Here is a 17,857-nt window from a genome sequence, read left to right as displayed (position 1 = left end):
AGAAAAGCAAAGTTTATATGATTAATAAAGGAGGGACCGGTTTTAATGATCAATTTCTAGTTATAAATGAAGAGTAATGTTAGAGAAAATACAAAAGAATTTCTTTTATAACTATTGATATAGTTGAGTTCCTTGTCAAGGTACAATACAAGTAGTGTTTTTTTTTTTTGTTGATATGAAGGTACAAATAGTGTTAAAATTTGATGTACTTTTAACTATAATAATATAAAAATGGGGAAGAGAGAGAGAGAGAGAGAGAGAAGGGGGGGGGGGGGGGGGGGGCGGGTCCTGACTCTGATTGATATATACATACGACTAGATACCTATTAAGCAAAAAGAAAGAAAAATAGTGGGCTACTGGCCTACTGCAGAGTACCTTATCTCGTCAATGAAATGTCAGGCGCACCCAAAAATTATAACAGGTATTTCCTATGAAGTAATTAAAAAAAGAAGAAGAATCCTTGCCCACACTCACTGCTTTTTTTGCACGTGTCAAACCCTTCCCTTGCATGCAAAGGCCACGTAACATTTTAGATAAAATATGTTCCATTTCCGCTTCCCACCTCTATTTTTCTATTTCCTTTTTTTGGTGCCTCTGAGTACTGACCAAACTGCCTTTCCTCTCGCCATAATTACTTCTTCTCTACTTCATTTGAAAAAAAAACTTAGATAGTTGGAGCAGTGTTCCGAGTTCTCAAAAAAGATGTTAACCCCATATTATGAGAGTTTGGAGGACTCCGAGGTTACTTAAAGAAAAAGTCCGGTGTTACACTAAAAGATATAATTTGTGTCATAATTTTTTGTTTATATGATGAGTTGTGATCGGTGAAGAGATGACAGTTGGTCCATATGGGGACACCCTTCCACCAATTATAACTTGTTACATGACCAAATTGTGGCACAAATTGAGTCTTTTAGTGTGGCACTAGAACTTCTCTACCTTAAAAATTGTTCTACTTCATTCTTCTTCTTTCCCTAATAAATTTTGTCATAATTACTAATGTAGACTTTTTCTTTTCTTTTTGGTAATGTACACAGTATACTTGATCATTCAATAGAAAACCTAGTTCAAATTAAAGTTGCAGTTACTTGAAGCTAATGTTGAAAGATAAATTATCTATACAAAATAAACACAAATACAACAGAGCGGAAATCTTCGACAAAAACGTAACACTGTGCCTAGTGCCTATCGCATTTGTTGAACCGGTGAAAAGCAATTATTGCTTCCCTGCAAGCTGAGCAGTACTGACCAGGCAATGTGATTGGGATGACATAAATATTATGTCTGCCACAATGTCATAAGACTCTTGTTATAGAGGCAATATTCATTTAAGGCAGAAATAAATAGAATTTGAGAATGGCAACTTCCATTCTATTCTATTATATTCTATTGAGACAAATGAGAGGACCAATGTTTAGCCAATTTAATCCCCCCTACCTCCACACACGCACGCAGCCACCCGGGGGAAAAAGATGAAATGGATATGGCATCTCAAGAACTTAAAATTCCCGAGAAAACCAACAAGCTTTAAAGAACATGCCCGACTAAGCATCCTGCTGGAATTCTTCTTGAAAATTGGGGGGCCTACATAAACCCACAAGCTTCAAAATCACAATGTCAACAACTCAGTTTTCTGAGCTAGTAGTGGGGTTGCATGAATCCACTAACTCCAAAGTGGCAACAGCATTCAGGTTCCCAAAACAGAAACACTACTACAGTTCCCATCAGAAACCTTCTGTGAGCGCAAAAACTCGACCTGCTAAAGGTGAAGGCAAAGCAGATACAGCTTGTTGAATTTCCTGACAAATCAAAGTACCAAATTAACAATATAATTACCATTAAGGAGACAAAAGGAAGACCTTATAAGATACAACTGGACCATCCCATACAATACACCCACAATGATTTACTAAGTTTATCACACACTACTGCTCTGTCAACTTTTTAAATGTATGAAGGCTTAATAGCAGGATGACGACTCTTTTTAGTCAATATTACCACCCATGCCCATGCTTCTGTGCTATGCGGCAACTAATGAGTTAATTCACTTTTATTCTACTCACTAAAATAATATAATATATAATTTTTGTGCTGCTGCTACAGTAATCTTTTATAATTAAAATATATTATAATTTTTACAATTGCGCTACAGTACTATCCTACATTTATTAGAGCATCCACAGCAAATGTGGCAAAAAAAATGTCATTTTGCCACACCAAAGACCTATTTTATTATTTTACCATATCATTTTACAACATTTCATTTATCAGATGTTTTATCATTCAAGTTTATACATTAAAATAATATTTACTACACATTAAAATAATATATTATCCCTTTCCCCATTATCATCATCAACAGCAACGGCACAACCACCTATCCAACCCAGTCACAGCCTCGCCGAACTAGCCACGGCCACAGCTCCGCCGAATTAGCCACAGCCACCACCCACTGCACATCCCAAAAAAACTGAAGTCCACCCACTACACAAACCGAAACCCACACACGACACAAATCGAAACCCACAAAAGCCACACAACACAAACCAAAACCCACCCACTGCATAAACCGAAACACAAGCCACCACACACAAGACAAACCGAAACCCACCCATCGCACAAACCGAAACCCAAATCAACCAATTACTAAACACAATAGAAAGAGTGAGATCAGAAATCAAGCTAATTAGTTGTTCACGCTTTTGATTTCAACAGCCACTACAAGCTCACGAACCACCACCACCACAATCTTAGCCGTTCACCATCATCATACAACTGTGAACCCACAACCAAACAAATCAAGCTAAAGAGAGAGATCAGAAATCAGAAATCAAATCCGCTCCGTTCTGCGAATCCGACGCCGCCGCCGATTTCGATGAAGTCGCAGCTGCCTTTCCTCCTCTCTTGGCCACCGCTGCCGCCTTCTTCTTGCTCGCGTCCGATTGTGAAAAGAGGAAGAACGAGTTGGGAACTTGGGAGAGAGAGACAAACAAACTCTAAGAAGGGAGAGAGAAAATCAAATAAAGAAATGAGAGGAGAGAGAAAAGTCAAATAAAATAATAATTTTTGGTTTACCACATCTGTCCGTACCGTTGCAAATTTGCAACGATACAGACACAAATGGTATAATTTTACAACATATGCAATATCTGATAGGGAACTGTTTTTTGTGTTTGGTGTGGGATATGTGCCAAATATTTAACATTTGGCATATATCCCACATCTACTGTGGGTGCTCTTAGAATAGCATTATAACACAATTGCAAAATAATTTACAATTCCCAAATTTTACAAGTCCAATTACTAGACTCCTCTTGTGCTTTGATACTAAATTTTTCCTACATTTCTCATTTACAATTGCGAATAGAAATGCTCTAATGATCCAAAATCTCCTTGGATGTAAAAAAAAAAAAAAAAAAAAAAAAACCGTAGTATACAGAGGAAAATTATTGGATACTGCAATGGTCCAATGGATAATTTTGACTTTATAACTTTTGACCGGAGAAAGGAGCAATGCCCGGCCGAAATGATGGAAAATAAAAATAATAATTCCGCGGAAAACGAAGACTTCTTGGAGTCCGTATCCATTCAAAGTGAAGAAAGAGGAAATATTTCCAAAAAGGGAAATTTCTACGAAACTCTGGTAGTTTCCTTTCTTTTCTTTCAAGGCAATATTATAGGAGGATTTTATGCACGTTATAAATATATACTATATATTTTCTTTAGTTTTTAAGGTTTGGTTCATGGTTGCCTTATTATAAGTTGGTCATGCACACCAACAGAAACAGAAATATGCCTTTCATGGAGGCTAAGCAAAGGAACTGCCAAAGTCAAGACATGTTAAAAGGTGTAAATTAACAAGGTGCAGCTAGTAATTTAATAAAAATAGAAGATGTCATATTAGTTTTATTGTATTTTAATTAATCTTGGTGAAGATTCTGCCTACAGAGCCTGGCAGCTTCTTCTTTTTTCTTTGCTAAGTAAGGATCGAGATCTGACATTTTGGTCACTTATCAAGGAAGGGAAAGCTATGAGATTGTTTGTTTATCCAAGATCCTCTGGGTACGTATGTTTGGATACAGCTGAAAATTGAAAATTGAAAACTGAAAAATACTGTAACAAAATAATTTTTAAATATGTGAATAATACCGTGAGACCTATTTTTAATGAAAAAATTACTGAAAAGTGAAATTTATGGGTCCGTGAATAGTGCATGATATGCACTAATTAGCTGAAAATTGTTTGACAAGTCAAACTTTGCGGCTACTATTCATGCACTGTGCATAAACAATAATAGTAACAGTAAATTTTGCACCTAAAACGCCTAGAAAAAAAAAATTGAAAAAACGTAAACGTAGACGCAGACGCTTTCAGCCGAAGTAATATTACAACGTTACAACTCTGCGTATTTGTGGGAAATGCTCACAGAGCGATGTAGGAGGAATAGCACTAACAATTGCATACATTTTTAAATTTTAAATCCATTTTTCTCGCCTTTTTGATATGCAAAATAATCAATTAAATTTTTTTATTCAACTTTTGCTAACATCACTTTATAATTGTTATAGTTTGATTGTCTTATTTCATTGTCTTCTAACCTTTTTTGTTATTGAGTTTCTTGTTCATTTGTGATAATTTCATCTAATTATTTTTATTCTTTTTTGACATGAAATTAATAATAGAAAATTTTAGAACTTTTATTTATTTTTTAAATCATAACAAGATGTATTTTCTAATAGACAATTAAATATAATACACATACACACATATATACACACACACATATATATATATATATATAATTTTAGTATATAACTAAAATAGATAAACTTTAAAGCTTTTAAGAATATAATCTAATTTATAAAATGTATACTATCGCTTAACAATAGAATAGCTCGATAACCTTAATGGTCATAAGAGAATGGAAGTTTACTTAAAATTAAAATTAATAACAGAATATTTACATATCAAAAAATATTTTTTCAAATAAACCTGTTTACCTTAATGTGAAGGGTAAAAATAAATTTTGAGGTAAGAGAGAGAAGCAAAACAAGTTAATTATATGAATTTCTTTACTTTTTGATTAGATATAATTTTTTTTTTATAAGTTTCATTAGGTAGTATAGAAATTTTATTTTAGGTTGTCTTATAAGTGTGATATTATGCTATAAAACCAAAATTAAGGATCTTTTCCGTGTTTGTATGATCATATTCGTAACAACCTCAGAATCAACATAATCAAAGAAACTTTTTAAGGGTTCCAAGTGATATAGCTTAGTGGTAATAGTCTTTTTTTGTGGTACCTTATATATGTGATTTAAACCCTACCTCATTTCTTCTAGTATATAAAAGGGATAATATAAACATGCCATTACCATTAGACTAACACTTAAACTCTCTCTCTCTCTCTCTCTCTCTCTCTCTCTCTCATATTAAAATATGGGTTAGGATCGAGTTAAACTTGGTAAAATTCTTTGTTATATATGTTATACTAGATCTTAACTTTTTATTGGATTAAAATTTTTAAAATCTAAACATTGGATTTTGAATTTTTATTGCTTTTAATGTCAATGTCAAATTTCATGCTAAACGGATTTTATTATACTTACTTGATTTGCAAACTCATAGTTTGTGTGTAATTTTGTAATTTTAAACTAATTATATTGATATTTTGCAAGAACTTGTGAATAATATAATCTAATTGTTGATTCATTTAAATTATGTTTAAATGAAAAGTTATGGGGTAATGTAATATCACATAAGGATAGGATTACAATAGTTTTCATCATATGTTTGGTGCAACTTAAATATTTCTTTTATTTTTTATTTTTTTTAAATGATTGTTTTCAAAGAATTGTATCTAAAGAAGATGAATTTAAAGAAACTATTTTTTTTTAAGTGTGGTTTATTACCGTGTTACAAACGAAAGCTTAATAACTTATTTGAATCATTTCAAAATAATTTTTGAAATTTGTCTCTTTGGTTAATGGTAAAAACAAGATTGAGATTCTCTGTTCAATAGATTAAGATGTCAGATTAAAACATAACAAAATCTTAGTACGTGGTTTTTTATTTTTATTTTTTTATGATAATAAACTAACAACATTTTCCTGTATAAGCTCTTAAAAATTATATAGTGAATTGATTAAATTCGTTCAACAACATGTTGGTCAAAGTTTTATAGACAATAATGCAACAAGAATGGCTTATCATCATCCCAACCCTAGTAACTAAGGGCTCGTTTGGTAATGTTGTTCTAGAATGGCTTATGCATGTAATATTGTTTCAACATTAAAAATTATTGTTTAAAATGTACTACCAAACAGTCACTAAGTGTGTTAATCAGTGCTAGCTAGGGCATTTGCTTCTTCAAGTAATTAAAAAGTAAAATTAGGCCATTTTCCAAAAAGAAACTTTCAAAACAAGACTGAATACAAAAGAAGAGAAGCAAACAAATAAATATATAAAAATGATTCCAAATTCCCAAACCCCATAGGCACGAGTCCTTTTGTTTCTTCACTGCGCAGCAATCTTCTCTCTCTCTCTCAAGATATCAATACACAGAAAAAACCAGCACCGCCCTCATCCACCATTTACAGAGATGACATTCAAAACAAACCCCAGACCCCTCTATTTGGACTAGTCAAGAACACTGAACGAGGCGGTTTTCATCTTTTCCCACAGTTTTAACCTTTTATAGCAAATATCCCCATCTCTCACCTATGGAAGAAAACCCTTCCCAACAACACACCAAACCCACTGAATCAACAAACGCAATCATTTCAAACGCCACCACCACCAGTAACTGCACCAACAGCACGAGCAGTAACAATAGGAAGTGCAAAGGCAAAGGAGGCCCAGACAACAACAAGTTCAGGTACCGTGGAGTTAGACAAAGGAGTTGGGGCAAATGGGTCGCTGAGATCCGAGAGCCGCGTAAGCGTACACGCAAGTGGCTCGGCACTTTTGCAACTGCCGAAGACGCAGCTCGTGCTTATGACCGCGCCGCCATCATTCTCTACGGTTCTAGAGCTCAGCTCAATCTCCAACCCTCAAACTCTTCCTCTCAATCTTCTTCTTCTTCCGCTCGTGGTGGCTCTTCTTCTTCTTCTTCTTCCACTCAAACTCTTCGCCCTTTACTTCCTCGCCCTTCTGGGTTTGGATTTTCATTCTCTTCTGCTCCTTCAATGACTACTGTGCCATTTGGGCTTTACCCTAGTCCTTTACTTTGTGCTAACAATATAGTACAAAGTCCTCAGCAACAACAAATAGTGCAGCAGTTTAATCAATATCAGCCTTGTGATGGGACTGTCACACCTACGACGACTACAACAACAACAACCTCGTACCCAAACCCTAATGATCAACAACAACATGAGGGTTTTTTGTACAATGAATTTAACAGGCTTGTGGCGTCAGTCGATTCGAACTTGACTTTGAATACTACACAACCTGGAGTTGCACCGGTGGGTCCGGATCCGATTGGGGCAATCGGACCTGGATCTCCACCTATGTGGCCTTTGACAAATGAGGAAGAGTATACACCAAGCCTTTGGGACTATGGGGATCCCGATCAGTATGTTGATGACCCTTTCTTGTTTGATTTTTAAGGTTTGCATGTCTGTTTTGGGAAACAAGAGAATATTATTTATTCAATTTCTCTATAAGGTTTATGCACTTATTAGTATGTTGAAGATCTATAGCGGATTCTAATATTTTTGGGACCAAGGCCAGGTTGTTGTTGGTACTGGCTTGCATGCAAGTTAATTCTCGAGGTGTTTTTGGTCCTATACTAGTGTCTTGGTAATTCAGATTGATCTTTTTGTTTGATTATGGTGTCAAGGAAAAGGTTTTACAAGATTGAGTTGAAAGTTGAAACTATACCCTTGCTTTGGTTAGTGTTGTGGGACTACAATTCGGGTTTGAGATTAATGTAGAAGATGGAGTGTAATAAGAGTTGCAAAAGTGGTTGAGGTCAGGATCATATAAGGGATAGCTGGACCGCGACCAAGTGATTGAGGAGCCAATTATCTTAGTCTATGTTGCTTGTGTTTTCTTTGTGAGGAAGGAAGCGAACTAAAGGTATTGTTGCTTGTACCAGGTAAGGAAGATTTTATAATTTGGTGGAGTTTCTGGGTGAGAATTCTTTATTCTCATTAAAGTTACAAGGCTACTCGGCATGGACTTTGTTGTTGAAGAAAAAGCATATTGTTCAGTAAAATTATATCTATGTTAGTCAATATATTGCTAGAAGAAATTAAATTTAATTAGTACATCCTTTTATATCTAAAGTTTGCATGATGTGATTTTTTCTCTCTCTCTCTCTGTAGAAATGCTTCCAGTGGAGGCATTTCAGTTTTAGATCTGTCATTGCTTTTTCTTCTGATTGCTTATTTTGAAGTGGAATTCAATTTTACCTACCAACAAAAGTATTTATATATATTTTTCTTTTTATTCTGAGAAGGTTGTTCATCATATATTTTATCTAAGGTATCATTAGGCATGTTTTGAATTTGACTTCACATATAATGGTCGTGGGCAAGATTAATTTAACAAAGTTTTAACAAGCTTAAACCTACTGCATTTGATCACAGCTTTCCTAACAGGAACTTAAACGTTAAATTTGAATTTTTTTTTACATTTTCCAGACAGAGAACGGAAATTAAATCATCGATCCTTTTATGTTTGGATGATGTTTGGATGGAGGGAGACATGGGGAGAATAGAGGAAGAGAATGGAAAATGACTAAATTTTAGTACATTCTAATCATCTTCTCCTCTTCTTTCCTCCACTCCAAACATATATACCACCTGAGTTTTCCATATAGCATATGAATAAATTTTCAGAATTGAAGATGTAGGTATTTTGGATGGGATTTTTGAAACATAGGAATCCTCATAACTTTTATGTGTATAAAACATTCTGGTGCATATCTGATCATGATTAGGCTGAAGTTTAATGTCATGGAGACATGGACTTCTAAAAAAATTTCCTAGAATTTTATCTTGTTTATAATGTCTATTCTTTTAATTGCTAGGGATGGCAAAATTGGACACAACCCGTGAACTCGACATGGCACGACCCGAAATTAGCAGATTATGGGTTGAAGATAATGGATTCGTGTCATATTTGGATTGACACGACTGGTCTATTTAATAAACGGGCTGAGTTAGTGTTCAATCCATGAAACTTGTTTAACCCGTCTAACCCGTTTAATTAAATAACATTTTACTAATATACTTTTCAAACTCTAGGTATATAAACTCATTAGTTATTGTGGTTTATTTTCTTTGATATATTGTGATTGATTATTTGTGATATTGAGATATGTTTTTGTTTTGAATGATTATTTATGATACAGTTACTTGTTAGTTCTGAATTTTATATTAAAAATATTTAAATGTTTGTTTTTTCATAAATATTTTTTTCATTTTGATAAAATCTGATAAATAAGTCAACATGACTGGCCCATTTATTGAATGGGTCGTGTTGGGTTGAAGAATCTTGACCTGTTTAATAAACATGTCGGGTTAGTGTTGACCTATATAGTTAAATACTCATGAGTTAACACAACACGAACCCGACACGTGAACACGAATTGCTGCCTCCTAGCTATGTCGATAATTTCTAATCTTGATTCTTTGAGAAGCAATAAGAATGTGTTTAATGATGTGCCTCACCTATCTTCATATACAGAAATGCATGTTTGTTGTTTCATGTTAGAGCCTTCCATTCCATTTGATATCTCATGCATGAACGCGTGTGGCTTGTGCATGATCGTTTTATCAAAAATCCAGCATGGTAACTAATGAATATTGACAAATTAATAGCTGGCTAGAATTTTCTCCCCAAAAAAAAAAGGGTTTCCTTTCATGAAATATAGATGATAGATCCACTTTATTAAGTATGTCGCTTTATTAATATGTCAAAGCGAAAAGGAATTTATGCTATTCGTTAATGAAGTAATTCATTTGAATTTTGTTGCGCTTGTAAATTCAAGCAACACACCTTAACTGAACAAAGCCCTAAATAAGTAAAAGAAGATTGCATTAGAGTGACAATTAATGTATATAGAAACATGAACCGCGTCCTGGTATTTAAATTAAGATTTTGTGGAGTTTTTTTTTTTTTTTTTAACCAAAAGAAATGCTATGTTTATGATATTTTTACAACAACAAATTTTAAGTGACAAGTTATTATTAGCTATTATGGGTGAGCAAAAAATTAATTTAAGTTATAGATTCAAATTAGAACCAATAACAACTTACTATCTATGATTTGTTATGAAAATGTTGTGAAAATATTTTAGATGTATAACACTTCTCTTTAACCAATATCAGGCTTAATTAGCTGGTTCCATCTTTGAGACTTTTCGTCTCCTCTTGTTGTTAAAGCCTAAGTTTGAATTATACTAGTTTACACTTTACAAGGAACTGGTAATGATGTGTAATGTCCCATTATCTTTGATGTTGTGTCTTGGAATATTGTATAACCTGTCGTAAATTTATGTCTAGAAAGTGGGATGCTTTCGGTACCATGGATGTCTTTCAAGGCTATGGATGAAGCCTCTTTGCTCAAGTGAACCTTCCGGCTCTCACTCAAGGAAGAGAGCTCGGATTGGATAGAGACTTGTCCCCATACTTAACTTCTAGCAAATAAGAGTCTTTAAGAAGTTTTTGATGTCATCCATACTATTAGAAAAGAAAAGGTGATTCCCAACTTTTTGTGTCCTTGATTTTTCAAGTATAAGTTACACATGTCATCTCTAGATGTTGTTTTGAAACTTTAGCCATCTTCATAGCACTCACAATATTTTGATCTTTTTGTTGTAATACCTCTTACAACTCATTACTCATTCTAAACACATGTTTCATTCAATGTAAATGTAAATTAAACATGAATTCAGTGTCTAGAATAGGGTAATTATAGAATGCTCCGGTTTATAATGCTCTAGGAGTCTAGCTTTAATGAATTAATTAAGATATATGCTTCTATTCTCTAAATGGATTGTAAAATTAACATTTTCACAATGGTTTTAATCACATTAATAACAAAACAAAATATGTGACTAATGCTACCAAGTGCACCATAGTGCGAAAGAAGTCCAACTTGTATCTCTCTCTCTTCTAGATTCATTTCTTGATTCAAGCTATAATTAGTTAAAATTTCCTTTTTTGTAGTGCCTCTACAATTTTAACAGTACATTTTGAAATGAAAGCATAATGATGTTTACACGATGCTCCAAAAAAATGCAAATTGGATGATATTTTTTGCAACTACAAATAATGTTAATTGAAGCTAAGCAAAATAATGAACACAATAACTGTATGGATTATCTCAAAATAAATGTTTCCTACTATTTAACTCCTTATTGTTTCTGCAATCTATTAATTCTTAAACAAGATTTTTAAGTTTGTTAAATCTTGCTTAAATTAATCTACTAATCCACTAGTGCTCAATCACTCGCCACATTTATCTATATAACATAACATTTGCCAATTGTTATTTTGTAGAGATATATATATATATATATATATCTCATGTGCTTCATCAACTACAATATAGAAAATAGAGAGTCTCAAATATGTTTACTAATCGCATTTTTACAGTCTTAATAGTAGCAATATTTGCTATTTATTTGTAGATATCAAATATGATTATTCATTATTCAACTATAAAGAGCATGTTTAGGATTACTGTATCAATTTCCTTGTTGTGTTTTGAAGGAAATCATAATAATTCAAGAAAATTTTATTGATTTTTGGAGTCTTGAAATTCATTACAGGCACAAAATGCTAATCCTTGTTGATCTAAAAATCGAATACAATCACATTAGGCAATTCAAACAAGTTCAATATTCCATATTCGCACAATCTTATTACTTGTCTGTAATCGTTTCGATGCTCTATTTTTTGTTTAACTATTCTTCTTTTCCTTTTTTTGGCTCGATTATATGCACTATTATAACCCCACGCAATTTTGTAACTTCTCATTCTTATTGTCACTTACTTACATATATACTACTATGTCTGAAAAAAATAAATAAAAAAAGATCACATCCACTAGCATATCTATTTTATTTTTTGGTTATGGATAACTATTTTTTAAAGCTTTGTGATTTCTTTTTTACCTTATCAAATTAATAAATCTATTGGTACAAAATATTTCACAATTATTAGTGTGATGCATGTGTTATAATTGGTAGATTATAAAGTGATTTAGGAATATATCTACATAAAAGTGGTATTAATTCAATAACAATCACTCATTTTAGTACTTTAAAAAAATTATCGTTTAATATGTTGTCAAATTTATATGTCTAACATGATTCTTTTTATAGGACAATTATTGCATGAACTCGTGCACATGGCAATAATGCAACACTATATAGTGGTATCAAGCTTCTCTCTCAAAAAAAATATATATATATATATATATTTATATTTATATATATATAGTGGTATCAAGCTAGGCAATATAATTGATGATTGGAAAGTTCACGGACTTGCATCAACCGGCGCATCACTCTTATCATCTTTGCTAATTTTTAACTATCACTATAAGAGATGTGAGTGTTTAAATGGACACCCAGGCCTGTTTTATTTCTCTTTTTTCCTTTTTCAATGCGAAAGATGTCGATAGATGCAAAAGTTCCATCTACCTCTGCCTAACTCCTATGATGTGTTTCACTTTTAAGCATAATTTGTGGTAAATGGGGTAGAGTTTTTTTATTTTATTTTATTTTAACAATGGACTGCTAACTCTGCCTCTAGATCTATTTCTCTCTAGACCTCTAAGCATTTTGTATATGAGGAGATGTTATTTTTTTTTTTTTTTTTTTTTTGTTGAGAAAAAGAGGAGATGTTAATTTAACTGCAAGGCTCTTGACAAGAAAAAATTACTTAAATATTCTTGGAGTATAACGAAATAATGCTTCCCCCTCTCACATTTTTAGTAAATCTCACTATGAATTTAATAAGTAGACTTTACCATGAATATGAGATGGAAGATCGCTATTTTTTCTTACTCCGATAATAACTAAAAAAATTTCGCTACAAGAGTAAAGTTACTCCTTTGTAAGACAAAGTATATATATCCTTTATCTTTGTTTTTATTTTTTCCTGTTTTTGGTAAGTACATAAAGACATATATCATGTATTCTACCCAAACCCCAAGACATTTCTCAAAATAAGATTAAATTAAACAAGATAGGTCTTCCTAAAATAGAAATAGAATACTCCTATAGCTTTTAACTCCACAATTAAGAGTCATATAAATATTTGGTTTGTCGGTAACGTGACATACAAATCCAGTAACGCAATGAATCCCCCCAATCTACTACTCGTATGGGCCGTATCTTTCTTCGACAAATAAAATGGGGAATCTTTCTTAGATAAACACAACATTCTAAGTAGAAAGGTTATAACTTGAATTTATTAATAATAATTATTCCTCACTCCTAAACATTCACCATATCTAATCTTCACCTACTTCCAAGTAGATCGGACAAGGGTGGTTAAAGAAAAATAACGCTGTAACCATCACGCCATATAAACCTTAAAATTATCTACTTATTATGAGATGGTGAAGCGTGAGTTTGGATAAAGTTAAAACTCACTTTCAGCTGCGTTTGTATCAAAATTAGTAGGTTTTATGCACTGTTTATGAGACACACAAATACTTTTTTCAGTAAAATTTTTATCGGTACTATTCACACATTTAAAAATTATTTTACTATAATGTTTTCAGTTTTCAACAATAAATAGTATCCAAACAGATCCGAAATACTTATAAAAGAAGAGAATATTTATCATCATTTACATAAATAATAAAAAATTCTTAACGTGTTGTGACTTGTGACGAAATGAAGACACTTTACATAAAATAAAGACATTTTACATAAGAGTTTGATTAATTGCTAATGGACAATTTTAAAAAAAAAAAAAATTAAATCACTCTTATGAAAAAAAAAATTAGTTACTTTTTTTTTTTTCATAAAATGTTTCAAAAAATATTTACTAAACTAATATCCTTCAGACATTTGTTAACTTATCCCTTTATATAATTATTGACTTAACCTATTGTGATGTAAGAAAGACAGATCATCGCATAGCCTAAGAAGAGAAGGAAGAGTCAATATCGGCAGAGCTTGAAGGCAGTTGAGGCTTTCTACTTCTCTGTTCTTTTACCAACTAGCTTCCGACGCAAGGGTCTTGGATTAAATGGCGAATTGATAAAATTAATGTTAATAATAAATTACATAAAAGCAATGTTGCTCTAAAAACAAGAAAATGATGTGTCAAATTTTGAACAAAAATTTTTTTAAAAAATTAAATATTTATTTATGAATTATGATGTTGTGGGTTTGGTACTAATTACAATCACTACGTACTAAATCGGTGTTTATTAACTATTTAGAATTTTCCTTTAAACAAATCTAAATATATAAATAATAAAATGGTACTAATAATGGATCAATACAAAAATTAATGACGACTTGCCACTTGTATAGGTTGCGTACCTTATGAGGAAGTTATGAACATTATTAACATGATTTTCACTTGCATATGCTAGAGTAGACGTCACTTTTGGTTTTAGCATGCACAGATTACAATAGATTATGTAAGATGTGAAAAATATTTGTGTCGTGAGCTTAATAGCTTTTTTTTTTTTTTTTGGTATAAAGACGATTCAATAAACAAAACTAAGGAGCTACAACTCGAACAGGACAAGACCTGTCAAAACACACACCATTCAGATCAGCCTCAAAGGCTTCCAAAACGTCCACAGGCGGACTTTGAAAAACAGAAAAATCTAAACACTGGGCTGAACCCATTCTAGCCATAACGTCAGCACAACGATTTGCTTGCCGGAAACAATGGTTAATCTGCACCTGAAGGAAACAGCTCAAAAGATGTCTGCAATCATCCAATAAAGGAGAAACTACCAAGTTATCATACTTGGGATTGAGCAAGGCAAGAGCAAGAGCACTGGAATCAACTTCAACTAAAAGGCATTGGATATTAAGGTTGCTGCACAGCAGTAAGCCATCTCTGAGACCCCACATTTCAGCTACAAAGGCGCTTGCTGAACCGATAAACTTAGAGAAGCCAGCTAGCCACCTTCCATGCTCATCTCTCACGGTGCCACCACAACCAGCTTGACCACTGCTTCCCAAACTAGAGCCATCAGTGTTAAGTTTCTTCCAACCAATTGGAGGCCTCTCCCAACGAATCCTCTTAATCACATTACACACAGCTTGTCTAGGCGGAACAGCATAATACAGAAACTCAAAAGCTTGTTGTATAGAAACTAGTGTGAAAAACTTTTATTTATTTGCATTAGTCTTACATACTATTACATGAATGCAGCATTTATAAATTACCCTCTGTGGTTGAGATCCAGCTTGTTTTGTGAAAAACCAAAAAAGTATGTGACTGTTTATCCAAAAAAAAAAAAAAGTATATGATTATCACTGCACACCTTTAATATAATGGTCACTCTATAAGTATAAATGTTTGTAAGATATAAAAGGTAAAAATCAAAGTTCAAGTTTTCATATAAAAATTTTACACACATGTCCACTCAGATTATAAAATTTTATCTTAAAAAAAAAAAAAAAAGTATGAGATCTGTCTTTGGCTAAGCCACGCGCTCTATCTGGGAGTTGGAGTCACTACAGCTTTTTCTCTTACAATAAAATACTCCTGCTAGTACTATATATTACTGGACCAAGTCAATTATTTATATCCCCAACTATACAATCTACTCAAAGCATTGAACTATCTCTTTCTCAACCTACCTACCCACCTCACACGGTGACTACCAGTTCATGCAGCTCTAAGCTCTTCACAATGTCATCATCGCCGCCACCAACTCAGCCGTGAAAGCAAACACAAAAAGCAGAAAACAAAACCCATTTGAGCTTAGGATTTTTGTGACTTTTTTTTTTTTTTTTAACATATATATTCTTGTGTATGCACTAATGGCATCGTCTCAGGAATCTCAGCCATTTCGCTGGAGACTCACGGACCTTGACGACCGGAGCTTCGAGATCCGAGGCCGTACGCTCTTTCTCATTGTGGTTCTTTTCTCTGTGATGCTCCTTTTCACTCTTCTCTTCCTCTACGCTCGCTGGGTCTGTCGCTACCATCACCCTTCAAGCCACGCGCCCCACGCGCCGCCGCCTCCGACAACACGGTCAGCTGGGCTTGACCCTTTGACCATTCGAAGCTTGCCCATGATCTTGTTTCGGTCTTCGGAGGCTCCGAAGTCAGGGGACCTAGAAGAACAAGAAGAGCAAGATGTAGAGTGTTGTATATGTCTCGGTGTTTTTGAGGATGGTGATAAAGTTAAGGTTTTGCCTTTGTGTAAGCATTGCTTTCACGCTGAGTGTGTGGATAAGTGGCTTTGTAGCCACTCGAGTTGTCCTTTGTGTAGAGCTTCTCTGCAAGATGAGTCTCAGGTTGATTCGGCAATTTGACAAATTGTAGTAGTACAATGAATGAGTTGAACATGAACACCGCCCATGAGCAAAATATAGCTTCCAAAAGTAGCTGCTTTTGATGGGGTAAATTAATTTTTGTAAATTGTGTTGTCAAGCTAGCAGTGGCCTGTTTTTGCAGTGTATTTAAATGTCACTATTAAATCTTTCTTTCATGGGGTTTATCTTGTTTTTATATTGTTGTTTATGCGAATTATAGGTAGTTAAAAAATTGAAAGGTAAAGACGAAGATAAAGGAGAGAGATTTGATCATGCTTTTGTTCTGTAAAAATGGGTCTCGTTTTGTTAATGAGATAGGGGTTCACTGTTAATTGGTAGTCACTCTCTGAGTCCACTCTGTTTGATCAATTTTCCCAAAAGAACTTTTTGTTACTTGCCCAAGCTTGCAGATCAGCTTGATTCTCAAGAAAAAAAAAATTAAAGCTTGCAGATCAGCCTAGTGGTTACTTGAGCCATGTAGATCAGTTATGTCTGTTGAAGAGTGGTCGGTTGTGGAGATCATTAAATAATTAGAGCATTTGTTATCAATTTGATCACGGACCTTTAGATTTGTATAACTGCTGGTGTCGGCGATGCAAAAAGTTAAGAACCCCGCAAGGTTATCCAATTAGTTCCATTAAATTTTCTGAATCATACATGTCCCTGATGTGAATCTCAGTTGGCAATTAACAATATGTTGCCAATATTTGTGCTTCATTTTTATGAACGAAAGGGGTAGTTGTATGTATACAATATATCTATCCGTATACTGCGTCAATTAATGTGTCGCTGGAGTTGTCATTGCAAGTTCTTGCTCAAAAATCAAAATTTGGTGAGAATCAGTGGGCGGTGGAGACTGTGGACTAAATACAATGCCTAGATCAGAGAGTGATGCTCTTCTGATTCTAGAGCATGTGGAAGCTTGTCTTTTGTGAGGCAGTACTTTGTGGCTTTACTTGATGCACGGATTGAGAAGGAAGATTTTTTTTTTTTTTTTTTTGGGGTTGAATTGAGGAGGAAGATTGACGCGAGAGACGTAAGAAAATTATTATTTAATATTATTTATCTTTGTAAGTCAATTATATTTTTATATTTTAGGTTTTAGTAGTTTACTAGGCATTTTAATTTGGAAGTAAGGTTATTTTTGTATTAAGGCAATTAGAGTTTCCTAGCTAATTAGAATTAGGGTTTAACAATCCTTTTATAAGCAACCTATTATACTCCTTGAGGAGATAGTTGATATTTTGATGAATGAAAAAATGACCGTTTGGTCTTTCTTTGGTCTGGTTCTGACTCCTAGTAGTTTTTCTGTTTGGTGCTAACTCCAAGCTAGGCCTAGGTGTTTACTCTTAGGTCATATCCTTGAAGAGATA

At 33.5% G+C, this 17,857-nt stretch overlaps 2 protein-coding genes across 2 annotated transcripts; both read left to right on the top strand.

The window, feature by feature from the left end:
- The first annotated feature begins 6,650 nt into the window (after nt 1–6,650).
- LOC126694227 (ethylene-responsive transcription factor ABI4) lies at nt 6,651–7,770 on the top strand. Its single transcript, XM_050390313.1, has one exon. It carries the CDS (start codon nt 6,724–6,726, stop codon nt 7,609–7,611), a length of 888 nt encoding a protein of 295 aa, XP_050246270.1. The 5' UTR covers nt 6,651–6,723; the 3' UTR covers nt 7,612–7,770.
- Nucleotides 7,771–15,731: 7,961 nt separating this feature from the next.
- LOC126697755 (RING-H2 finger protein ATL66-like) lies at nt 15,732–16,667 on the top strand. The gene has a single exon (XM_050394849.1). It carries the CDS (start codon nt 15,987–15,989, stop codon nt 16,482–16,484), a length of 498 nt encoding a protein of 165 aa, XP_050250806.1. The 5' UTR covers nt 15,732–15,986; the 3' UTR covers nt 16,485–16,667.
- Nucleotides 16,668–17,857: the final 1,190 nt, after the last annotated feature.

The sequence above is a fragment of the Quercus robur genome, chromosome 8 (genome assembly GCF_932294415.1).
Source record: "Quercus robur chromosome 8, dhQueRobu3.1, whole genome shotgun sequence".
Lineage (NCBI taxonomy): Eukaryota > Viridiplantae > Streptophyta > Magnoliopsida > Fagales > Fagaceae > Quercus > Quercus robur.
The sequence above is the reverse complement of the archived record's forward strand: the minus strand, read 5'-3'. Positions and strand labels throughout refer to the sequence as shown.

Coding starts and splice junctions, on each gene's coding strand:
- LOC126697755 (XM_050394849.1), top strand. CDS start 15,987: ATGGCATCGTCTCAGGAATCTCAGCCATTTCGCTGGAGACTCACGGAC.
- LOC126694227 (XM_050390313.1), top strand. CDS start 6,724: ATGGAAGAAAACCCTTCCCAACAACACACCAAACCCACTGAATCAACA.